The sequence below is a fragment of the Papio anubis genome, chromosome 1, assembly GCF_008728515.1.
Source record: "Papio anubis isolate 15944 chromosome 1, Panubis1.0, whole genome shotgun sequence".
Taxonomy (NCBI): domain Eukaryota; kingdom Metazoa; phylum Chordata; class Mammalia; order Primates; family Cercopithecidae; genus Papio; species Papio anubis.
In genome coordinates, this window is record NC_044976.1 from 124,111,633 (window position 1) to 124,135,784 (window position 24,152).

Below are 24,152 nucleotides of genomic sequence, written 5' to 3' on the forward strand. Positions count from 1 at the left end.
CCTTCCTGCAGTAGAAAAGGCCAGAAAGGAGCAAAGAACTCAGCAGACGCGTCCTCAGAGAAGAATCAAACAAAACCAAGCTGATGCCAGTGTTTTATTAGGAGTTAAATAGGCCCTTTCCCATCGTGGTCTCATTGGTGCACGCTCTGCTGAGCCTCGAGGGCCTCACAGCAGATCCCGCCTCCTCCCATCCACAAGGGAGGCCGCAGGGGTGCAGCAGGCAGGCTGGGGCCCAGAGTGGCTCTACCCCTCACTTGCTGGGCATCCCGGGAAAGGAGCCCTCACATCTCTGGGCCTCCTAGGTAAAATGGGTTAACTGATCACGGAAGACCTGGGCAAGTCCAGATTGAAAGGGGTACAGGCGAGAGGGTAGGAGGGAGTGTGGGAGACATGCCCAGCCCCCAACAGCCGGCACACCCCCTAGAGCAGAGGCTACTGGGAGCAGGGGGGATCTGAGGGGCAGTCCTTGAAGTACTCGTGGCAGTAGAGACAGAGGCAGGCAAGTGAGCGCACATACTCCACAAAGTCCACCTCGCAGTCCTTGTTGGTGTCCAGAACACTCATGAATTTGTTGTAGTCACACTCCCGAAACTCAGTCTGTGCAAGGGAAGGGTGGGGAGGAGTGGGGGAGTAGGATGAGGAGGGCAGAACAGCCTCACACGCCACCTCCCTCCCTCCTCTCCCAAGTGGACCCACCCTACCCCAAACTACACCCTTCCGAGGGCCAATTTCAACCTCCCTGCTCTGATAATGCACCCGTTGCAATCCCCTCCCAAATCTGCCCTCTCAGATTATTAATCGAGCACCTACTATTTGCTACTGAGTGCCTACTATGTGTTAGGCATTCTTCATGGTGCTCTCGCTCAGTCCTCTCAACAACCCTGCAAGGCAGCAGGTGTGATGATTGTCATCCCATTTTATAGATGAGGAAGCTGAGGTTTCTGCTATGTCAGTTCTCCCCTCCCACTTCCTCCTCACAAACCAGCCCCCTCCCCTTGCTGTCCTGTGCTCATGCTTGTCCCCAGGTCTCTCTTGGCAGAGTCTAGGCAGTGCCTCCCACTGGGCGAGGAGGGGACAGACACTCCAACTGCTCACCGGGGTCCAGGTGGCCAACTCGTTTTGCAGCAGCTCCTTGAGCTCCGCCTGGCAGAGCTTGTATTTGTCCCCACAGCGCCCTGCATATTCCTGGAAGGTGCACACGATGGCAGCTACCGCCTGCTCCAGAGGCCTGGCCATCCTCACTGTCACAGAACAAGGGTGTGACTCACAGCAGAGTTCCAGGCCAACCCCCCTGCTCACCTCTGCCCTCTGTGTTTCTCAGAGACTGTTCCCAGACCCATCCTAACCTCCATCAGGCTTCAGGCCCCGCAGTCTCCCCCCTCCTCTGAGCAGCCCTCCCAGACCACACCAGCCCCTCCTAATTTATCCCCCTGCTGTCCTGTTGTTACTTCCCCGTGTGGAGGTCTCATTGCCCCAACATCACCGCAAATTCCTCAAAGAGACAGCTTCCCACCCCACCACCCACACACCCCACTGCGGGGCTCCTTAAGCACTCCTGGATTCTCTGCCACCTCTTCTTATCCCCAACACCCAGGGCTGGCTCGGTCCCAGTCTGCCCCAGCCCATGAGATGCCCTAGAAGCCTCCCTCCGCGGGAACTTGCACAAGGAGAGCCTGGCCCTGTGCTTCTCTGCCCTCAGGCCCTTGGAGAAGCCAGGCCTTAGCAGGGAGGGGCAGGTCTGAGAGGCACCCCCACCACCTCACCACCACTCCCCTCATCCTGCCTCCTGCCCTGAACTCAAGGAAGCTGCATCCAAAAGAAAAACTCGTGGGATCCTCTCTCCCTCTCGCCAGCGGTGCAACCCTGGTGAGTCATTTGTCTCTCTGGGTCTCAGGGGCGGGGCCTAATCTGTAAGGTGGGGTTCATCCCACCTCGAAGGCCTAGTCAGGAGCCTGAACCAGATGATCTCTTGAGAGTTGACCAGTTCGGGTGTTTACCAATCTGAGACTCGCCTGCCCTGAGGTTACCCTCCTGACCCCTGGGGGTTTTGAACAGGAAGGCTCTATATAGGGGTACCCTGTTCTATCGGAGGGGAAGCCCTTCCTGGAATTGCTCACCTCCCCTCACTTCAACTCTCCCCTTCCACCGCCCTTCTGGGATGATGCCTCCAGCCTGGGAAAACCCGAAGGCGGCCAGGAAGGCACGAGTTTTTTCCATGCTAGCCCAGTGACTCACTCCCGGTTCCCCCACGGGACGAGAGTCCTGCAGCACAGGACAGCCAGGGCCAACACTCTCCCTGAAGATTTACCCATTGCTGGGCCCCTGCTGGGAGCAAATGGCTGGCATGGTCGAGGCTGGCAGGAAAATAGGGGAAGGAGAGTGGGGGGTGTCAAGCACTGCCAGGATTCGATTCATTGTAAACACCCCAGGATTGGAGCAAGGTGTCCAGGTTCCCAGGAGAGGAAAGGGCCATGATCCTGAGAAATGAGCAGCCTCAGAGGTGAAGCAAGGAGGCAAGGAGCAAGTGAGGGGCCTGACCAAGGGGAACACCAGAACCTTGAGCCCAGTGCTCCCACCCCAAGGCAGACCTTAGCTCTACACACCCCGCAGTCCAAACTTCCCCGAAAGCCCCTCACTGTGCAAGGAAACCTCTGCGTCCACTATATCTGACTTCCCTCCCCCTGTCAGGCCCACCTGTGGTCATCTCTCTGCTTCCAATGCCAGACCCTGGGTCAGGAGTCAGGCTGGTTATTGGGGGTCCCCCAAACTGCCCTGACACTCAACCTAGGGCAGGACCCAAGCAGCTGGCACTCACCGCTGGTGCTGGCGTTTCAGCTGTAGGAGCTTAGAGACAGGGCCTCACTATTTGTAGCCTCCCAAGAAAGGAAGGAAGCAATTATGGGAGACTCAAGTAGGTCAACACTGAGGATGCCCTCAGGGATCCCTCAGCAGCCCCATTACAGGCCCCACCTGCCCACCTATCCATGCACACATCAAAGGCCAGTCTGGGCTCAGACACCACTCCCTTTCATTCCCCCTCTGCCCTCCCCCAGAGTTGGGAACTGGGGACAGCTTCCTGCCGAGTCCTTCCAGTTCAGTTGGAGAAGACAGGCTGGCCTATCCAGCACATCACAGCCCCATCTCTTCACTCTGCAGAGGCCCGAGAATACCAAGTGGGGACACACTTCTGCCTCACTCAGGTTGCACCCCTACAAATCTCTATTCCGGGGAGACCTTGGAGAGCATGTGGCTAAGCCTCCCCTTTACAGATGAGAAGAGAAGTCTGAACTTGCCTGACCAGAGCACAGCTTTTGGCTGTGAACTGCTCGCTTCCCTGGGGGACATCATTGGGTGGGATGTCTTTGAAGCACAGGGGCACTTCCAGCAATCTAAGCTTGAGTTTTCTGGCCTTTCCCAGGTGATGGGAATGAATTTGGGCTAGAGTCACATGAAGGCTGGCCCGAGGCTGGAGCTCCTTAAGGGCTGTTTTCCTTCTTCCCCTGCTCTGCTCAGCACCAAAATAACCTTCTTTGAGGTCTTGTGCGAGGCAGGATGGGATTTCCTCTGGCTTTTAGCTTGAGTGTGTAGCCTTCTGGGGTCTCAGCATCATGGAAGGGTCACCCATTTGTGTCCCCTCCTGGGGTGAGCCCTGGGCTTCCACTTCTGTCTTCCTCACTCCCCAAACCATCAAGATCAAAGCTCAGGTTCGGCTTGGCTTGGCCAATGACCTCAGGGCACCGGGGACCTCAGTACAGATTCTGCTTTGACTTAGATTTTCACCTACTCATTTCTTACTGCCTTGTGGGCTCTTCAATGCTTTGAAAAGATTTAATTCTATGCAGTGTTTTTTGTTGCTTTTAGCTGGAGTGGGCCCAGACCACCATATTACCGGAAACAGACACCTTTCACGTAACTTCTCTATTCTTTCCTTCACACCGGAGCTTGAGAAACTCCTCCCTGTTTCATAGGAAGAGAACCCAAAACCTAGAAGAGCGTGAGAGAGAAAAGAGGAAGGAGACTGACTCCCAGGCTGGCAAAGAAGCCTTCCTGCCTGTGCAGGCAGCCAGAGCACCAGTGACACCTCTGACCTCGCCCTCGGCCCCCAGCACCCAAGTCTTGCCTGTTCCATCCTCTCCTGGGAGACTGAGCCCTGTTGGGGAGAAGAGTGAGCAATAAAGGAGGGAAGGAAAGGTGGAGCTGTGAATAGCCCTGTTTTATAGGCCAGGAAATATGGGAGTAGGGTGCAGAGAACAAGAGACAGTCACTCAGCAGAAGTGGGGTCCAGAGTGCACCAGCAATTAATTCAGCTCTAGGTCAAGCACTTATTCCCGCCTGTGATATCCCAGCTCTGCCCCCAGCCACCTCCCTTAAGCAGCCACCTCTGCTCTCAGGGCTTAATTTTACTCATATGTTGGTGATGGAGGGTGATAATAGTAACTACCTCATAGGTTTGTGTGGGGCTTAAATAAGTTAATACATGTAAAGTTCGTAGAATAAATAGTGCCCAGCACATGGCAAGGGCTTGATAAATGTTAATCAAGAGATGGGTGAGGCTGGGTGCAGTGGCTCACGCCTATAATAACAGCACTTTGGGAGGCCAAGGCGAGCAGATCACCTGAGGTCAGGAGTTCGAGACTAGCCTGGCCAACATGGTGAAACCCCGTCTCTACTAAAAATACAAAAATTAGCTGCGCATGTTGGCAGGCGCCTGTAATCCCAGCTACTCAGGACGCTGAGGCAGGAGAATTGCTTGAACCCGGGAGACAGAGGTTGCAGTGAGCTGAGATCGTGCCACTGCACTCCAGCCTGGGCAACAGAGCAAGACGCTGTGTCCAAAAAAAAAAAAAAAAACAAAGACGGAGAGAGAGAGAGATGGGTAACTTGCCCAGGGTCACATAACTAGTGAGTGGCAGGCCTAGCAGGCATTCATTTTCCGTATAAATATTTAGAGGCACTGGGGGTACAGCCATAAACAAAACAAAAGTCCCTGCTTCATGGAGATGACAGTCTCTTGGGGAAAAGAGACAATAACAAAATAGATGCTTAATAGATTGCTGATATAAATGCTATGAAGAAAAATAAAGCAGAGCTGGGAGAAAGAAGATGATGGTGGGGAGCGATGCACTTTATTAATATGTGGGTGGTCAGGGAAGAGCCCAGCAGCCCGGCTCCTTGCCCATGTCCTCATCCACCAGCCCCTGGCGTTTCTCAGCTTGGCAGACCTCTCTGGGATGCAGCACCTTGGTTTGTCCACTGGGAGAGACCCGGGAGAGACTCAGACTGAGACTGTGGGGAGGGCGGGAGCTCACTCTGGGAGGTGAGGCCTGAGGGGTCGGGTGGGAGGACAGAGTGGTCAAGGTACAGGACTTTGGGGCTGGCGGACTGTCATGGAAAGAACCTCTAGGTTCTACCTTCCTCTTGCCACCTGCCCTCAAACATGTTACATTCTTTACCTTGTTAGAGCCTTAATTTCCTTACCTCCAAAATGGGTTTGGAAGATTCCTACCCTGAGAATCCGACATGAAAGTGCTTTCTATTACTTGCTGTTACTGTGGACAATGTCAGGACAGAGGCCTCTGAGTCCAGTTCAACAAACAGGCACTGAATCACCCCAAGGGGGGCTGCAGGGAGGGGAGGGAGAGAACCAGCCTCTCCCCTAACAGGTCACTTGGTCCTGCCTCCTCCATGCAGGTGGAGGGGAGAGCTGTAACTTCCCTTCCTTTCACAGACTCTTCTTGGGGTGATTGGACTCTCTGCCCTGCTGGAAGTTTGGAAGTTCTTCCCCAGCATCTCCCCGGAATCTCCCTTTCTGCAGTGGTTCCAAATCCATCCCACATGAACCACCCCTCCGAGGCCTGGAGAGGGACCATCCTCCTCCCACACCCCCTCCAGTGTCCACACACTCAATTCTTCACACTCAGGCTGAGCCCAGGACCTTGCCACTCAACCAGAGCTCCCCCACTGCAGGTGTGGAGCTGACCACTGAGAAGTGCACCATATTTGGAGGGCAAGGAGCTCTCTTCCCGTAGGGACAGCATGTGTGGGTACATGAAGGGTGAGAGCAGATGCTATCCGATCTGGCAGGACTTATTACAGCACTGACTCTCTCTCCCCTGCACCTATTCTCCCTGGCTCTGTCTCCCCAGTATCACCACTATCACCATATGCCCTTGGAAACTGCACCGCCTCCCTGAAGGTCAGTGTCTGGTTCTGCACCACAGGGAGGAACAAGATAAAGTGTCCTGAGCTTCTGGATATTCCACATGCTTGTGCCAAAAGGGCCTGGGCCCCGGGAGACAGGGTGAACCCACCCCAATTCCATAGCCCCATGGGACCAATGAACCTTGTCAAAATGATCAGCTTCCTTTCTCATCATCTGAGCCAAATACAGGGAAGGCATAGGAAGGGGCATTTGATGACTGGGACTGGTGTGGAGCCAGGAAGGCCTTTGCTACAGAACTGGGGACTGAGCCTGGGGAGATAGGAAGAGGATCTGAACTGAGATCAAAGAGGCCTGTGGACCTACTACTTAGACCTACTACTTCTTTTGACTGCCAAGTCAGTGACTGATTGTGACCAATTCATAGATGAGAGCAGTGAGTCAGTGGAGACATCAAGTGACCTAAAGACAAGGGCATGGGGGCCCTATTTCAGCTGGTCCCTTGTCTCAGAGCCCACCTTTGCCTTCATTCTCTCTTTTCTTGGAGGATTAATAGGCTGCCAGGGATTAATTCAAAAAAGCAAATGCCAAAGTGACAGTAGGGCAGGATGCAGGGTGAGGTATGTGTTCCGGAGGCTCTCCTCCGGCAGCAGTTCTAGGAGGAAGTGGGAGAGAACTGGCCCAACAAACCTTTGAACAGAGCTATTTCTAGACTCTCCTCCTCTGTGCCTCTGCACAGAGATTTGGGGAGAGGAAAGGGGATAAGGGAAGATTGCTGGAACCATCTGGGAAAGTGGTGTTAGTTTGTCAAACACCCAGAAGGAAAGGAAATCAGCCTCCTTCAGAACCTGCCCAGCTCCAGGGGCAGCCAGCTGAGGCTAGTCTCCACCAGCCAAAACAGCCCCAGCACCTGAGCCCCAAGAGAAGCCAGGAATTGTTGTGAGCCTAAGGTCCAAAAGAAACCAGACTGCACTAATCCACCAGGAGCAAGGGGGCCTGCTTCCCCCAGTGACTCAGGATAGGGACACTGAGAGTCTGAACGCTGCTCATCCGGGTCCCCTTCACCTTACACAAAGCCCCAGGCTTTGGAGATGGCTGTGGGAAAGGGAAGGAAGGCCCGGACTGCCATCCTGGTGTCCACAGGGATGAGGACCTTTCTTAAGACATGGGTCAAGTCCTGACGCTCCTCCTTATTTAACCTCTCCCCGCCTGTTTCCCAGTCTGTGACATGCAGAAACTAATAGCATAGCTCTCGCCCAATTGCCCGAAGGATTAAATGAGATGACGCTTGAGTAGGCCTAGCAGAGTGCCTAGCTGGAGGGAGTGCTCCACGAATGACAGATGCTGCTTCCTCTCAGTTTCCTCATCTGTAAAAACGGCCTAATGATAGCTCCTCTCAGGGTTACCATGAGGCTGAAATGACAGTGTGCATGAAAGGAACTTTGAGAACTGCTATAGAAATGTTAATTACCATCATCATGATTCCCTGACCTATAGTTACTGGCTGCCTTTCCTACAGCATATTAGGAAGGTGGGCTTCTCTCTTTTTATTGCTATGAAAAGAGACCATTTGTCACTGAGGGCCTGCCCCACCTTGCCTCACCAGCCCCAGATGTGCAGTTAAGGCAGAATCGTAAGTGAGAACAAGCAGTTGTCCCAGTGCCTTCCCACTTGGCCTTTTCTGTCTCTGGGGACCCTATCTGAGCTACTCTGGAAGTGGTTCTCAAAGATCAGTTTCCCAAGGAAGTAAGAAAACAATTCAGGCCAGGTGCGGGGGCTCGCGTCTGTAATCCCAGCACTTTGGGAGACCAAGGCGGGTGGATCACAAGGTCAAGAGATCGACACCATCCTGGCTAACACGGTGAAACCCCATCTCTACTGAGAATACAAAAGATTAGCCAGATGTAGTGCCGTTCGCCTATAGTCCCAGCTACTCTAGAGACTGAGACAGGAGAATCACGTGAACCCGGGAGGCGGAGCTTGCAGTGAGCCAAAATCGCACCACTGCACTCCAACCTGGGCGACAGAATGAGACTCTGTCTCAAAAAAAAAAATCAGGAAAACACTGTGCATTACTCATCCACTATCCATCCCCTCTTTCTTCATTATTAAGACCCATTTTTTTCTTTTAAGATGTCAACATGGTCAGCTAAAAACACTTGGTTACAGCTAAGACTAGCCAAATGACACAGTTAAGGCCAAAGATATAAGTGGAAGTCTCTAGGGGAGGACACTTCTATCATTATAAAAAGGCAAAGGCTCCTGTGGAAAAGGCATTTTGCACCTCACCCTTATTCTGTTTTCCAGCCTGGAACATGGACAGTGAGGCCTGGAGGTATAGCAGCCATAGTGTGATCATGAAACAACAAGCCATGAGGAAGATAGTAGATGTCCTATATGTAATAAAGGGCCGAAAAATGAAAAGGCACTGGGTCTCAGAAGATGGAATCTCCGGAACCCTGAATCAAACCTGAACATCCTACTCCAGACTTCTTGTATAAGACAATTGAAGCCGCTAGCATTAGTTAGGTTTTTTGTAACTTATAGTTGAAAAAAACCCTAACTAGTAGAGAATTTGCTATTTTAAAGTGGAATCCTCAAGTAAAAGAATCTAAAATGTAGGGGCCGGGCGCAGTGGCTCACACCTGTCATCCCAGCACTTTGGGAGGCCGAGGTGGACAGATCACGAGGTCAGGAGTTTGACACCAGCCTGACCAATATGGTGAAACTCCACCTCTAAAATCTAAAATGTGAACTTGGCTAAGTATAGGGAGGAAGGTAGTGAGATATGATGACCCAATATGTCAGGCTGGAAAGTCGGGACCTTTGTTGTGAAATGACAATATATTTGGTCAGACCATGGCATATCTTGCAATATGGACCAAATAGAAACCTAGGTGTAATGATAGAGGAAGTGGTAGAAAAAAGTTTAGAAAGTTAGCATGAGCTGGTTCCTTGCATCTTTCATCAAAGACCTACAAGAGTAGGATGTTGCTATTGCCAAAAAACTGAAACAGGTGTCACTGGCTTTGGGAACAGGCAATGGGTGAAAGCCGGAAGGGTCTCTAGAAGATTATTAGTAATGATTTGAAGGACAGTGAGGAAATTGTTACTGGAATCTAGAAAAAAGAGATCCTATTAGGTAATAGCAGAATGTCTGGCAACACTGTTATCTGTGGTTACATGGAAAACAGAAAGGTACCTAATCAGTTTATGGATATGAGTAAGGAGATTTTTATGCAGAATATGAAAGTACTAGTTGGCTTCTTCTGGCTGCCTATGATAAAATATGAGACTAGAAAGTTGAACTAGGCCAGACATGGTGGCTCATGCCTGTAATCCCAGCACTTTGGGAGGCCAAGGTGGGCGGACCACAAGGTCAGGAGATCAAGACCATCCTGGCCAACATGGTGAAACTCTATCTCTACTAAAAATACAAAAAAGTAGCTGAGCATTGTGGTGCATGCCTGTAGTCCCAGCTACTAGGGAAACTGAGGCAGGAGAACTGCTTGAACCCGGGAGGCAGAGGTTGCGGTGAGCCAAGTCGTGCCACTGCACTCCAGCCTGGCAACAGAGCGAGACTCTGTCTCAAAAAAAAAAAAAAAATGTTGAACTAAAGAAGGAACTACTCACCCAGGAGGCAAAGGTTGCAGTGGGCCAAGATTGCACCACTGCACCTCCAGCCTGGGCGACAGAGTGAGACTCCATCTAAAAAAAAAAAAAAAAAAAAAAAAAAAAACCGAAGGAACTACTCAACTTCTTAAAGAATTAGAAGGAAATATAGAGGGCCCAGTACAGTCTTTCCAGCCAGCAAATGACTCTCAAACTAATAAATGGCCTTGGGGCAAACATCAAATCCAGATCCCTGACAATAGAAAGGATCTCAGGATAAAGATGAAGTAAGTCAAAGGTAAGACCTTGTAATGAGACCTCAAAAATATTTAAGGGCAAGTTTCCCAGATCTTCTCAGATAAATAATACAACGTCTAATAATTCTAGAAGTGTGCCTCTTAGGCTCTTTCAGACTAGAAGGCTTTTAGGAATCTCCAGGGCATTTACTCCCAGCACCCTGACTCTCAGTCCAAGCTGGAGAGAGACCAATCTTAAAAAGATTTGTAGGTATGGCTTTGTCTATTAAGTGAATTATAAGTTGATGCACAGTGAGGCCATATTTTTACAGGAATTATATCATTTTGGACTAAAACGGACAAAGATGGCTTAAAACCAAAAGAAGTTTTTGAGTCTTCAACTTCAAATGGGCAAGAACTAGGCTGAGAAAGCTACTTAGCTATCAACACAGATACTTCTTGTGGAAAATAGAGAGTTAACTCAGAAAATGAAGTCAAGAACCTAGAAGCCAAGAGCCAAGCAGAACTGAGCCCTAGACAAGAATCTGGTGACATGTGTCTGACTCAATTTCAGAATTGCTATGGACCAATGCACCAATTTGTGCCTCCAATACACCAACATACCCTTAAGAATAGGAGTGTTAAAAAAAAAAAAAAAAAAAAAAAAAAAAAGCAGAGTCTCGCTCTGTCACCCAGGCTGGACAGTGTGGTGGTATAATCTCAGCTCAGTGCAATCTCCACCTCCCAGGTTCAAGCGATTTTCCTGCCTCAGCCTCCCGAGTAGCTGGGATTACAGGTGCACGCCACCATGCCAAGCTAATTTTTGTATTTTTAGTAGAGACGGGGTTTTGCCACTTTGGCCAGGCTGGTCTCTAAATCCTGAGCTCAAGTGATCTACCCACCTCAGCCTCCCAAAGTGCTGGGATTACAGGCATGAGCCAATAAGCCTGGATGGCAGTTATCTATCTTTATCTCACCTGTGAACATCGACTGTGTTCTTCCCAGGACTTCAGGCCAAGAGGAGCCACTTTTGAGGAGCCGTCCTGGAGGAACTGCACATGAGAAGCCTTATTCATATCTCTGGACCTGTCTCAGATAATAAGATCAGAGACATCAAATTGATGCCTTAATGAGATGAGACTTTGTGGGTCTTGGGAAGGAGATGAGTGTATTTTGCATATGGGAGGGATGTAAATTGCTGTTGCTAGAAGGCAGACTATGGTATTTAGTCTCCAAAGATGGTCACCGTCAATTTTATGCATGCTGCTCTTTACATTAAAAGATGTCTAGCTGGGCGCGGTGGCTCACGCCTGTAATCCCAGCACTTTGGGAGGCCGAGGTAGGCAGATCACGAGGTCAAGAGTTCAAAACCAGCCTGACCAACATGGTGAAACCCTGTCTCTATTGAAAATACAAAAATTACCCAGGCTTGTGACACACCCCTGTAATCCCACCTACTCAGGAGGCTGAGGCAGGAGAATCACTTGAACCCAGGAGGTGGAGGTTGAGTGAGTCAAGATCACACCTCTGCACTCCAACCTGAGTGACAAAGCGAGACTCCATCTCAAAAAAAAAAAAAAAAAAAGAGAGAGAGATGTCTAATTCTCCTCCTCTCCTTAATCTGAGCCAGACTTAATGATTTTTTTTTTTTTATCCTTAGAATATAGCAGAAATGATGTCCTGGGATTTCTGAAATAAATCTTAAGAAGTGCCAGGCATGGTGTCTTGTGCCTATATTCCAAGCACTTTGGGAGACCAAGGCAGGTGGGACGCTTGAGTCCAGGAGTTCGAGAACAGCCTTGGCAACATGGTGAATCCCTGTCTCTACAAAAAAATGCAAAAATTAACCAGGTATGGTGGCGTGTACCTGTAGTCCCAGCCACTTGGGAGGCTGAGGCAGGAGGATTGCTTGACCCTGGGAGGTGGAGGCTGCAGTGAGCCATTATTATGCCACTGCACCTGGGCCTGGGTGACAGAATGAAACCCTGTCTCAAAAATAAATTAATTAATTTAATTAAAATTAAAATAAATAAATCTTAAGCCTGCCAGCTTCCATGTGGGCCTCATGCAATGCTCACTTTGAGATTGGTCCTCTCAGGACCCTGCTGCCATGCTCTAAGAAGCCCAAGCCACATAGAGAGGCCATGCACGGTAAACACTCCGGCTGACAGTTCTAGCTGAGCTCCCAGCTCACATCTGATATCAATTGTCATGCATGTTAAGCAAGCTACCATAGATGTTGAGTTTGTTCAAACATTCGGATTACTCTAACTCTGATTTCCATCCACAACTGCATGGAAGACCGCACGTGAGAACCACCAACTAAGCCCAGTCTACCCGCAGAACCATGAGAGATAATAAATTTGTGCTCTTGGCCGGGCGCGGTGGCTCACATCTGTAATCCCAGCACTTTGAAAGGCTGAGGGAGGCGGATCACCTGAGGTCAGGAGTTCAACACCAGCCTGATCAACATGGAGAAACCCCATCTCTACTAAAAATATAAAATTAGCTGGGCGTAGTGGCACGTGCCTGTAATCCCAGCTACTCAGGAGGCTGAGGCAGGAGAATCACTTGAACACAGGAGGCAGAGATTGCAGTGAGTAGAGATCATGCCACTTCACTCCAGCCTGGGCGACAGAATGAGACTCCATCTCAAAAAAAAAAAAAAAAAAGAATATACAATACAATATAGAATGTATTGTATAGAATACAATACACTTGTTTTCTGAAAACAGGTATACTGCCTGTCTTGGTTCGTTTTGTATTGCTACAACAGAATACCACAGACTGGTATTCAAAACAAAACAGATATTTATTGGCTCACAATTCTGGAGGCCAGGAAGTCTAAGCTGCAGGGGGTAACACCTGGAGAAGGCCTTCTTGCTGCATCATCTCCTGGTGGAAAGGCAAAGAGAGGGAGAGAAAGAAAAGGTGGGGGGACAAACTCATCCTTCTATAAGGAACCCGCTCCTGTGATAACAGCATGAATCCATTCATTACAGCAGAGCCCTCATGGCCTAATCACTTGCTAATTACTGTTGCTTTGGAGATAAAGTTTCCAACACATGAATCTTGGGGAACACATTCAAACCATAGCACTGCCTATGGCCTGTATTCTGACAATGAATCCTTTTTTTTTTTTTTTTTTTTGGACAGCATCTTGCTCTGTTGCCCAGGCTAGAGTCCAGTGGCGGGATCTCAGCTCACTGCAACCTCCATCTCCCAGGTTCAAGCGATTCTCCTGCGTCAGCCTCCAGAGTAGTTGGGACTACAGGCATGCACCACCACACCCAGCTATATTTTTTGTATTTTTTGGTAGAGATGGGGTTTCACCATGTTGACCAGACTGGTCTCAAACTCCTGGCCTCAAGGGATCTGCCTGCCTTGGCCTCCCAAAGTGCTGGGATTATAGGCGTGAGCCACCGCGCTCGGTCTGACAAGGAATCCTTTAAATAAAGCTTTGTGAGGTTGATTAGACTAATTCATATCTCTTGAGCAGATCCTGGTACAACTCATTACTTGCAGTATTAAATGTTAAGGTCTGTCTTTATTCTGAACTTATACCTTTTCTCCTTTATTGGAATTGAAATTTTATCTTTTTATGAAATGATAGTGATGGTAGATGGTAATTGCCTTTTTTAATGTCTTTATTTGACAAAATAAAAGTCAGCAACCTATCTCGATTTCCAAATTTTTGCTGGTATTTGAAATCCCAAAATTGAGACCTAAAGTACAGCTCTGGCCTTGGAGAGATTTCCAGGAGAGTCAGAGCCCAGAAGGCAGCAGGATCCAGGAGGCCCTCATTTCCCAGCACTCCAGCTGAGCCAGCCAGGTTATGGAACGTCACTGAGCAATTAAAATATTATCAACAGACAAAAAAAGTTTATTGAATACAAAACTCAAAGGCATCGAGAGTCCTGGGCCCAAGAGGTCCATAGCAAGGAGTCAAGAGTTCTGCTTCAGGGTCGGTCTGGGCAACCCTGGAAGAAGTCATTGCACATGACAGTGATGAGGGCCAGGAAAACAGCATACTCCTGGAAGTCCACCTGCTGGTCACTGTTCTCATCCAGGTTGCCCATCAGTTTCTTCAGCCCCTCCTCATCCACTTTCTCCTGAAAGTGACAGGAAATACACTCATCACCAAGCCAGCCCCAACCCCAGCTCCACCAAACACCCAGACCCCCACACACTCAAATTGGTTCCCAGCTCTCCCTCCCCACTGGGCAACTGGGTATATGGTGTGCAGGAGGCCCTGGGAGCTACTAAGAGGGCCCAGTGAGTAAGGAGAGAGACAGATACTCATTGGTGAGCATCTCCAGTGTGCCCTCCTCCTGGACACAGGGAGGACACTGAGTGCTCCTCTGAGCGTGCATCAGCTCGAATCCCACAGGAGCCCAGCGAGGTAGGTATCATCACCCCTTTCTGCTGATGCGGAAACCGACGGTTGCTGCTCCCCAACACCAGCCAGATGGATTCAGTAAAGAAGAACACTTTACTTTTTAAGACAAGGTCTTGCTCTGTTGCCCAGGCTGGAGTGCAGTGGCACAATCACAACTCGCTGCAGCCTCAACCTCCTGGGCCCAAGTGATCCTCCCACGTCAGCCTCCCAAGTAGCTGGAACCACAGGCTCATGCCACCACAACCAGCTAATTGTTTATTTTTAGTAGAGACAAGGTCTCACTATGTTGCCTAGGCTGGTCTTGGCAACCAGAGTGATCTCACTCTGTCACCCAGGCTGTATTATAGCTCACTGTAACCTCGAACTCCTGGGCTCATGCAATCCTCCCAAGTAGCTGGGACTACAAGCGTATGCCACCAAGCCTGGCCAATTTTTATTTTTGTAGAGATGGAGTCTTGCTATGTTGCCCAGACTGGTGGAACTCCTAGGCTTAAGAGATCCTCCTGCCTTAGCCTCCCAGAGTATGGGGATTACAGGCTTGGGCCATGGCACCCAGTATTGAAAACACTTTTTTTTTTTGAGACAGTTCTCGTTTCTTTGCTGCCCAGGCTGAAGCACAGTGGTGAACTGCCTCACTGCAAAGCCCACCTCGCTGGCTTCATTATTGCTCTCCTGCCTCAGCCTCCTCAGGCTGGGACTCAGGTGCTCCACCACCACGCCTGGCTGGTTTTTTTGAGGCGAGTCTTGTTTCACTGCTTCAGGGAAGGGAGTGCAGGAGTTGATTCAGCCACTGGCAAGCTCCTCGGGCCTGGTTTTTTTACGCCGCATTCTCCTGCCTCAGCCTCCCGAGTAGCTGGGACTACAGGTCAGCACTGCCCGCTAGTTTTTTTGTATTTTTTTTTGAGACGGAGTCTCAGCTTCTGTAGCCCAGGCTGGAGTGCAGTGGCTCGGATTCAGCCTCACTGCAAGCCTCCGGCCCGGGAGCCCACGCATTCTCCCGGCCTTCAGCCTCCCGGGAGTAGCTGGGACTACAGGCCCCGGCCATCTCGGCCCCTGGCTATTTTTTTTATTTTGTAGAGACGGGTTTCACTCCTGTGCTCGCCAGGGATGGTCTCATCTCCTGACCTCGTGATCCTGCTTCCATCTCGGCCTCCCAAAGTGCTGGGATTACAGGCTTGAGCCACCGCTACCTCGGGCCGCTTTTTGTATTTTTTAGTAGAGACGGGTTTCACCATGTTAGCCATAGGATGGTCTCTGACTGACCTCGCGGATCCCCATCTCGCCTCCCAGCTGGGATTACAGGCTTGAGCCAATCACTGCCCTCGGGCTTCTGGCCACTTTTATTTTCTTCTTGCAGAGACGGATTTTCACCGCAGTTAGCCACAGGACTGCCCCACCTCCTGACCTCGATCCTACTTCACCTTGGCCTCCCAAAGTGCTGGGATTACAGGTGTGAGCCACCACGCCCGGCTGCAAAACACTTTTTTAATACTAGCCAAAATAATTAGAAAAGTTTAACCAACCACAAAAACAAAACAAAAAAAAAAGGAAAGAAGGACCTGCCTCATGTGTTGAAAGCCTGACACCTAACTTTGGAAATCACCAATGAGTCAGTATAGGGAGGGTGAGGGACAAATTGAAGGTTGATGCATTTCTCCACAAAATGTTCCAGACTGTATATCTTAGCTGGGCTTTTCTCTCCCTACATAATTTCTTAGTTTGACATATAAAAATGGAAAGAGGTCAGGTACAGTGGCTCACATCTGTAATTCCAATACTTTGGGAGGCCGAGGTGGGAGGATTGCTTGAACCTAGGAGTTCAAGCCCAGCCTGGACAACATAGCAAGACTCCATCTCTACAAAAATAAAAACTGGCCAGACATGGGGGCATACTCCTGTAGTCCCAACTACTTGGGAGGATTGCTTCAGCCCAAGAGTTTGAGGTTACAGTGAGCTATGATCCAGCCTGGGTGACAGAGTGAGCTCTTGTCCCCCCACCATTAAAAAAAAAAAAAAAAAAAAAAAAGGAGTCTGGGCACAGTGGCTCAGGCCTGTAAGCCCAGCACTTTAGGAGGCCGAGGAGGGCAGATCACCTGAGGTCAGGAGTTCGAGGCCAGCCTGACCAATATGATGAAACCCCATCTCTACTAAAAATACAAAAATCACTTTGGGAGGCCAAGGCAGGTAGATCACGAGGTCAGGAGATTGAGACCAGCCTGGCCAATATGGTGAAACTCTGTCTGTACTAAAAATATAAAACTTGGCCAGGCAGGGTGACTCACACCTGTAATCCCAGCACTTTGGGAGGCCGAGGCAGGCAGATCACAAGGTCAGGAGATCGAGACCATCCTGGCTAACAGGGTGAAAACCCGTCTCTACTGAAAATACAAAACATTAGCCAGGTATGGTAGCGGGCACCTGTAGTCCCAGCTACTTGGGAGGCTGAGGCAGGAGAATGGCGTGAATCTGGGAGGCGGAGCTTGCAGTGAGCTGATATCGCGCCACTGCACTCCAGCCTGGGCAACAAAGCCAGACTCTGTCTCAAAAAAAAAAAAAAAAAAAATAGCTGGGCGTGGTGGCATGCGCCTGTAGTCCCAGTTACTCAAGAGGCTGAGACAGGAGAATCGCTTGACCCCTGGAGGCACAGGTTGTAGTGAGCCGAGATCGTGCCATTGCACTCCAGCCTGGGCAACAAGAGTGAAACTCCGTCTCAAAAAAAAAAAAAAAGGAAAAAGGGAGAGAGAACATGCCAGTACTGTGTGATCTTGGGACAATCACTTTTCCCTTCTGGGCTCTGGTTTCTCAAGTTTCCAATGACAGGATTAGACAGATGGACCCTGAAGGCCCTCACAGCACACGGTTCTCTGGAATGCTGCAGGAAACAGCCATTGATAAAGCACTCCCACTTGGGCCTCATTTCCACTCCAGTGGAGCCATGAAGCAAAAGTGGAGAGAGGGCTGGGCCCCACCCTGGTACCTGCATCGATAGGCACCCGGAACTGGGGGAGAGATTTAACCTGCACCCCCACACTCACACCAGGACCTCCCCCAGAGGCCTGTGCCACTCACCCCCACAAAGCTGGGCAGCTCCTTTTGCAGAAGTTCCTTCATCTCCCCCTTACTCAGCTTGAACTTGTCGCCCTCTTGGCAGGAGTATTTGTGGAAGGTAGTGACCAGCACAGCCAGCGCCTGCTCCAGGGAACTGCACATCATGGATCTGTGGCTGCAGAGGTGCCAGGTGATGGGTACACTGCTGAGGTTCTTGGGGCCTTAGCTCGGCCTGCAGGATCCACTTCTGCCCTGTGCCCCCAAGCCACCTCACAAAACCCCTCTCTGAATGGGAAGGCAGGGAGCATGTCCCCCTCAGACTGTGGTTCCCTCAGGCCGGGGGCCATACTTCTGCCGCCCCCTGAGGGCAGACGCTAAGCTTCCCTTGTGTCTGGGAGTCACCAATGGCAGGGCCCGAAGCCTCCTCTGATGGCACTTGGGCCATCCCCCTGAGGGCAGGGCTCCCCGCTTGAGTGTCTGCCAGAAGGGAAATGACAGGGTGACCAGAGCCCCATTTTGACGGCATCTGCCCAGGCGCTGGGGAGCAGGGCCACATGCACCAGCTGGCAGATGGGGGCTCCTGTGCGGTCTGGCAGGAGCCATAGCTACACCTAGGAGCAGGAAGCTCCCTGAAGGAGTCATTTCCCTCCTCAGACTCGGGGCTCCTGAAGCCAGAGGCGTCTCTCTCTGCCATCTAACTGGAAGCTCCCCGGGGCAGGGGCGTTTCCTCTCTCAGACTAGGAGCTCCCAGAGGCTGGGGAATGTGTCTCCCCTCACCCTGAAGGCCCCTGAGCCTTTATGCAGAGAGGGGCATGGGTAGGGTGGGGGCAACTTAACATCCTCTCCACCAGGAAGGATCCTGTTGGAATTAGAATTAAAGATATGAAATGTTCATTGCCTTGGGATCAGGATGGAACAGACCTCAGCAGCAAGGCCTCTGAGAATACTCAGACCAGCCTGGAAAGGTTAGGCAGGTTTCAGGGTGAGGCCTGAGGAGCTATGCCAGAGGCAGGGCAAGCCCTGGGCCCATCCTGCCGGCCCTGCCTTCACCAAGGCGGGGGGCAGAGCTTTGCTGCTCGGGACCATGACCCAGGCAGAGTCTTGCACTTGAGACCCCTGCCTTTTGCTCCTTAGTCTTGCTAGAAGCCGGGACTTTGCAAAAAAAAAAAAAAAAAACAACCTCAGGATTCTTACTGTAGCACCACCCACATGTACACCTCCTGCTCCTAGGCCTAGACCCCCAAAGAAGGGCCCCTAGACTGGGATATCCAGAGGAGGGCCTCAGAGCAACCGCTGCACTGAGACCTCACAGAGGAACCTGGAGAAAAACCCTTCAGTCAACACTTCACAAAGGGTTCTTCCAAGGGGGAAGGCCCAGAGAGGCCCAGGTTGATCCCACCAGGGAAGCTGGAATGAGAGAACTGTGGAGACAGAGACCCACGGGGGTCCTCCCCACCCTGCCCTCAGCAGGACAGAGGTACTCACCAGACCAGGTGGCAGAGAGAGAGACCCAGGAAGGAGAGCAAGGCAGCCAGGCTCCCAGGGTGAGGATTTATACGCGGGCCCCACTGGCCCCCAACTTGGCTTTTTAAGGAAACCCAACCTGCCTCAACCTGATCCCACCAAACCCTGGCCTCTTGCCATTCCCACTCATTTCCTCCCAGCCCCCTCCCTCCCAGAGAGTGCCAGCTCCACCACCAGCTCGGGGAGGGCTCTAGGCCAGGTCAAGGGCAGCCCCTGAGCCCACCCAGGCCACAGTAGGAAGTGGGAGGTGTCATGGGGACTGGGCAGCCTGGGCCAGGGGTGAGGGGAGGCAACCCTGCTCTGGGGCCTGGAGACTGGTGCCAGGCCTCATTCTCATGACATGCTTGTGAGTCACAGCCCACTCCTGTGTGAGAGGCTGCGGGCACACGCTGGGCCTTCAGGGCCAGGTGCTCATGTGCATACATGTGCCTGTGTGTGAGAGACAGAAGCAACCTGGGGCCACCCTTAGGAAGCTGGGGGCCAGAGGAGGCAGCTGGGGGACATCAGGAGAAGAAGGACAGGACTGACTTCAGGACATGAATGAAGTGGAGTTAATTTTAATGGCCAGCACCAGAATACCTCTTAATGAGGTAATGAAGTAACTAAGTGTGCTTAGAAATACCTCCGAAGGCCCCTCTGTGTAGGAAGGGGTCTGGAAGGATGGGGAAGCAGGGAGAAATGGGGCTGCTCTGCACACAGCCCCAGCTGGGCTGGGTAACAGTCTGTGGGGAGTTTAAGGAAGTCCCGAGCTGTTAAAGGGTGAATAGGAAAACTTTAGCGGCCTCTTCTCCAGCTTGAGGGCTGGGTGGGTGGGTAGGGGTACATCCCTACTTAGGGCTGAAAATACCAGCCAGACAGCTTCCCAAGCCAGGGTCCAGGCCTGAAGCAGAGCTCCCAGCCACAGCCCTCTCTCACTGCCCCCACACACATGTCCTCCCCAGACCTGGAGAAAGGCAAACACTGTGGCCATTCAGAGCCCAGCCCAAGGGAGGGCTGCCCCCTCCCAGGGCCCCTTCCTCCTTGGCCCTTTGTCTATCCCAACCCCAGTCTGGGCATCAGGCCACCGCCCTTCCTGTGGCCCAGCTCCCCTCCCTGCTCCAGATGTTAGGCAGCTTCTTCCCCTCCCCCAGCCCCTCTGCCCCAGCCCTCAGTGACTCACCCGAGGTTCCAGGCCCAGATGCCCAGGCAGTGACTCAGCGGCACCACCCTCCTCCCCCAGGGCCAGGGCAGCAGCAGTCCCAGAGCAGTAGGTGGAAGCCCCAGCCCAGGCTGGCAGGGAAAGCACTGGCACGGAGACCTTAAACCGGCCCTGCCAGGAGGAGCTTTGGATAATGACACGGCAGGAGGATCAGACTGAGAACAGGCTGGTCCTTTCCTGGCGGTCACCGTGCCACTTGGGTGCGAGCCTGAGCAGTGTACATGAAGTCAGGCCTTGGGGCCCCCAGTGTCCTCTTCTACACCTTGACACAGTCACCCAGTGTCCCTTGCTGCCCTCGGCACTTGAACCCCTCATGCTACTTGTCTTCCCACCGAAGCCTACTTCAAGTAGGACTCAGAATAAAAACCCTTCACACTGAGGGTGAGGGACAAGGGAGCGCAATGCATCGCTTTGCACAGCCATTCTTTGCTTTTAACTGAGGGCCTCCGCAGGGCCCTCCCTGCTCAGAAACTGCAGTGCATCCCCATGGCTGTCCCTTAAAGCCAGGCAGTGTGTTCTCACTCATAAGTGGGAGCTGAACAATGAGAACACATGGACACAGGGAAGGGAACACCACATACCAGGGCCTGTGGGCGGTTGGGGGGAGAGGGATGGGGGCAAAGGGAGGGAGAGCATTAGGACAAATACCTAATGCATGCGGGGCTTAAAACCTAGATGACAGGTTGATAGGTGCAGCAAACCACCATGGCACATGTATACCTATATAACAAACCATGTTCTGCACATGTATTCCAGAACTTAAAGTAACAATAAAATGAATTAAAATTAAAAATTTTTTTAAAGCCTGGCAGTGAGACGCTTCAGACTCGGCCTGCTCCTGCGTGTCCCTTAAACACACCAGCACATGCAACTAGTGTGACCAAGACCCTTGGCTTGTGCTGACCCCTTGCTCAGAACGTGCCCACACATGCCCACGCCCTCTATCCTGCTGAAACCCCACCCACCCTTCAAAGGCCAGTGAAATGCCACCCACTGCAGGGAGCCTTCCCAGGGCCCAACCGGATTCAGTCTCTACCTGTTCTGTCCTGTACAAAGCACCCCTTTTGCCCTTCTCGTGTGTACTTAGAGCATTCTGATTTTGACTGAATCACTTGTGTACTTGTTTTCTCTCAGCCTCACCCCCACATGGTGAGCTCACCGGTCTTACTCATTTCTGCATGAGGTAAGGGTCTCGCCCGCACCAGGTGCCAGCCAGTGTTTATGTCTACCGCATGGCAACAGGGGTCACTGGAGGAGTGCTTAGGAGCCAGGGAGTCCTTCTCACCCCGTGAAATCACACCACTGACTAAGCTACGAAATAATCACCTCTCCTCTGGATCCCAAGAGTGGAACCGAGACAACGGGTCGGAAAAGAGCTTCAGAGAGCTACAAATCCCCGAGGAGTGACAGCAGGAAACGCGGCTCCCAGGACCCAGTGAGGGAGTTGAGCAGAGACGGAGACAGGAGGCAGACAAAGAAGACAAAGAGTCAGTCAGATGGAAAAGCCAGGGAGAAAAACGGAGACAGCAGCAGAGCCGCGGGTCACTAGGGTCAGCTCCTGGAGGCCTGTCCTTAATCAGGTGTCTCTGTCTCAGGAACCAAGGCTGCGACTGCGCCCATCAAATGGCCATATTCCTGAGACTGGTGATAATCGTATTCATTTGCCACTAACTTGCTGCGTAACCCTGGGCAACTCCCTCCCGCACGGCAGAACAGGAGAGTTTGTACGGAATGGCCCCTAGTGTCCAATCCCAATTCCAGTCTGACATTCTCCAGCTGTCTACAAAGGCAGAGTAGTCAAGACACGGGCAGGCCCTGCGGACACCCAAGGCAGTGATTCTACCCCGGACCAGCCTAAGGAAGTTGGGTCCTCACATTCCGTCCACGCCCTCTCCGGGTTCCAGGTGCCAGAAATTTTCCACCAGCGGCCCCGCGGGATTTTGCTCGGCTGCTTCGTGCCCTCTGGTGGGTAAGGCGTGTCATTGCAGTGCCGGCCTCCTGTCATCCTTGTCCGCCAGACCCTCCGGCGCCCTGCTGACGACTCAGGAGACAGTGCTGATTCATTTCCAAGCGGCCTTCCTACACCCACACCTGCTTCACACAGATGAGGTTTCCTGGACAGTCCCTGCCCAGAAGCCCAGGTGGGTGCCTGAGACGGCAGCCAGATACCTGGAAGCCGTTTTAAAAGCCTAGGGATATAGGTACTCGGGAGACAGGAGGCGGAAGAATCATTTGAGCCTAGGAGTTTGAGGCTGCAGTGAGCCATGATCGTGCCACTGCACTCCAGCCTGTACGACAGAGCAAGACCCTGTCTCAGTCAATGAATACAAGCCTAGAGATAGGGGCAGAAGGAAACCAGGGGTCAGAAGTGAGGGACTGGCCACTGCCAAGTTCTGCCCACCCACCCCCTTTCCCCAGGCCATTCAGGGGAAAGAGAAATGGCCTCACTGTGGGGGCCACAGGTTTAGTTTAAGTCCTGGCATGGCCTCTGGCTCACTGTGTGACTGTCGACCTTGGTTGAGTGGTGCCACGAACCTGAGCTTAAACGTTTTCCCTTTATTATGGACCCCTTTATTATGCCCCACCCCACAAAATACGTTCTGAAGTATTCTCGCTTAGCAAAATGCATTAAATAATTTATTTCCCGTTTTACTAATCGAATCCATAAGTGTCTCCCGACAGCATGACCAGCATGCGAGGATCCACGTTATCACATTGGGTTCAGGTCATCCTGGATTTGTCACTCACAATGGGTGTGTGCATATCCTTTGCTGGAGGGGTGCAGAACTGAAATTTCGAAGCACCTGCTGTGCATCAGGTGCTGTCTGTACATTACCCCATTTAATTCACACAACAATCCCAGGAGTTGGAATAAGCTGACCCCACTTCACAGAGGAGATCACTGAGACTCAAAGTCTGCCCAAATTCACATAATTACTAAGGGGTGGCGAGGCATGACGAACACAGGTGGTCACAATGTTAAACCTTTTCTAGAAGCTCCAATCATCCCCTGATAACCCTGAGAGCCCTAACATTTCATTTCCATTCAGACCAGCCTCAGTCTCTCTGCCCACCCTCTCTCCACCGCCACACCCAGCCTATCTGTCTCATTTCTCAACCTCAGCAGCTGCCAGAAGCCCAGCTTCTCCCCATCTCTGATTCTGGCATCTTTTCCTCTGGCCTTCAAATGCCCTGTGGACTGGATTCTTTTTAATTTTTGTTTATTTACTTACTTATTTGAGGCACAGTCTCACTCTGTCGCCAAGGCTGGAGTACAGTGGCACCATCACAGCTCACTGCAGCCTCATGTGATCCTCCCACATTAACCTCCTCAGTTGCTGGGGCTATAGGTGCACGCCGCTGTGCCCAGCTATTTTTTGCATTTTTTGTGGTGACGGAGTTTTGCCATGTTGCCCAGACTGGTCTTGAACTCCTGAGCTCAAGCAGTCCTCCTGCCTCGGCCTCCCAAAGTGCTGGGATACCAACATGAGCCACCATACCCAGCCTAGCCTGGATTAAATACAAATATAAAAGAGACTGGGCGTGGTGGCTCCCACCTGTAATCCCAGCACTTTGGGAGGCTGAGGCAGGCAGATCACCTGAGGCCAAGAGTTCGAGATCAGCCTGCCCAACATGGCAAAGTCTCATCTCTACTAAAAATGCAAAATTTAGCCGGGTATGGTGGCACGCACCTGTAATCCCACCTACTCAGGAGGCTGAAGCACACGAGTCTCTTGAACCCAGGAGGTGGAGGTTGCAGTGAGCTGAGATTACATCACTGCACCCTAGCCTGGGTAACAGAGTGAGACCCTGTCTCAAAAAAATAATAATACAATCAAATACGCTTAAAAGAACAGTTTCTCAATGCCTCACCTCCTCTTGGCTTCCCCTTTGCCACAAATAACGACACCATCCACCCAATCACCCAAACCAGAAATGTGGCTGTCCTCCTGTCCTCTAGCCTCCCGCTTCCCC

The 24,152-nt window shown here is 51.5% G+C and overlaps 2 protein-coding genes across 4 annotated transcripts; both read right to left on the bottom strand.

Annotated features, from left to right (window-relative positions):
• Window positions 1-79: 79 nt before the first annotated feature.
• Window positions 80-4,638, bottom strand: S100A3 (S100 calcium binding protein A3). 2 transcript variants are annotated; one of them, XM_009181774.3, is made up of 2 exons: window positions 1,096-4,638; window positions 80-597 (listed from the first exon to the last, which is right to left on the bottom strand). In XM_009181774.3, exons 1-2 carry the CDS (start codon window positions 1,234-1,236, stop codon window positions 433-435), a joined length of 306 nt encoding a protein of 101 aa, XP_009180038.1. In that variant the 5' UTR covers window positions 1,237-4,638; the 3' UTR covers window positions 80-432. The 2 variants fall into 2 exon arrangements, 1 of the variants encoding a protein (XP_009180038.1); XR_002516248.2 differs by lacking the exon at window positions 1,096-4,638 and adding an exon at window positions 811-905 and having other exon boundaries at window positions 480-597.
• Window positions 4,639-13,637: 8,999 nt separating this feature from the next.
• S100A2 (S100 calcium binding protein A2) lies at window positions 13,638-20,370 on the bottom strand. 2 transcript variants are annotated; one of them, XM_003892675.5, is made up of 3 exons: window positions 20,139-20,370; window positions 17,477-17,630; window positions 13,638-14,120 (listed from the first exon to the last, which is right to left on the bottom strand). In XM_003892675.5, the coding sequence occupies exons 2-3, from the start codon at window positions 17,618-17,620 to the stop codon at window positions 13,968-13,970; spliced, it is 297 nt and encodes a 98-aa protein (XP_003892724.1). In that variant the 5' UTR covers window positions 17,621-17,630; window positions 20,139-20,370; the 3' UTR covers window positions 13,638-13,967. The 2 variants fall into 2 exon arrangements, with proteins under 2 accessions (XP_003892724.1, XP_003892722.1); XM_003892673.5 differs by lacking the exon at window positions 20,139-20,370 and adding an exon at window positions 18,941-19,659 and having other exon boundaries at window positions 13,863-14,120.
• Window positions 20,371-24,152: the final 3,782 nt, after the last annotated feature.

Excerpts from the sequence above, each read along its gene's own strand:
- S100A3 (XM_009181774.3), bottom strand. The coding sequence starts at position 1,236 with ATGGCCAGGCCTCTGGAGCAGGCGGTAGCTGCCATCGTGTGCACCTTC. Across the intron at positions 598-1,095 it reads AGTTGGCCACCTGGACCCCG|ACTGAGTTTCGGGAGTGTGA; the intron begins GTGAGCAGTTGG and ends TCCCTTGCACAG.
- S100A2 (XM_003892675.5), bottom strand. The coding sequence starts at position 17,620 with ATGATGTGCAGTTCCCTGGAGCAGGCGCTGGCTGTGCTGGTCACTACC. Across the intron at positions 14,121-17,476 it reads AGCTGCCCAGCTTTGTGGGG|GAGAAAGTGGATGAGGAGGG; the intron begins GTGAGTGGCACA and ends TGTCACTTTCAG.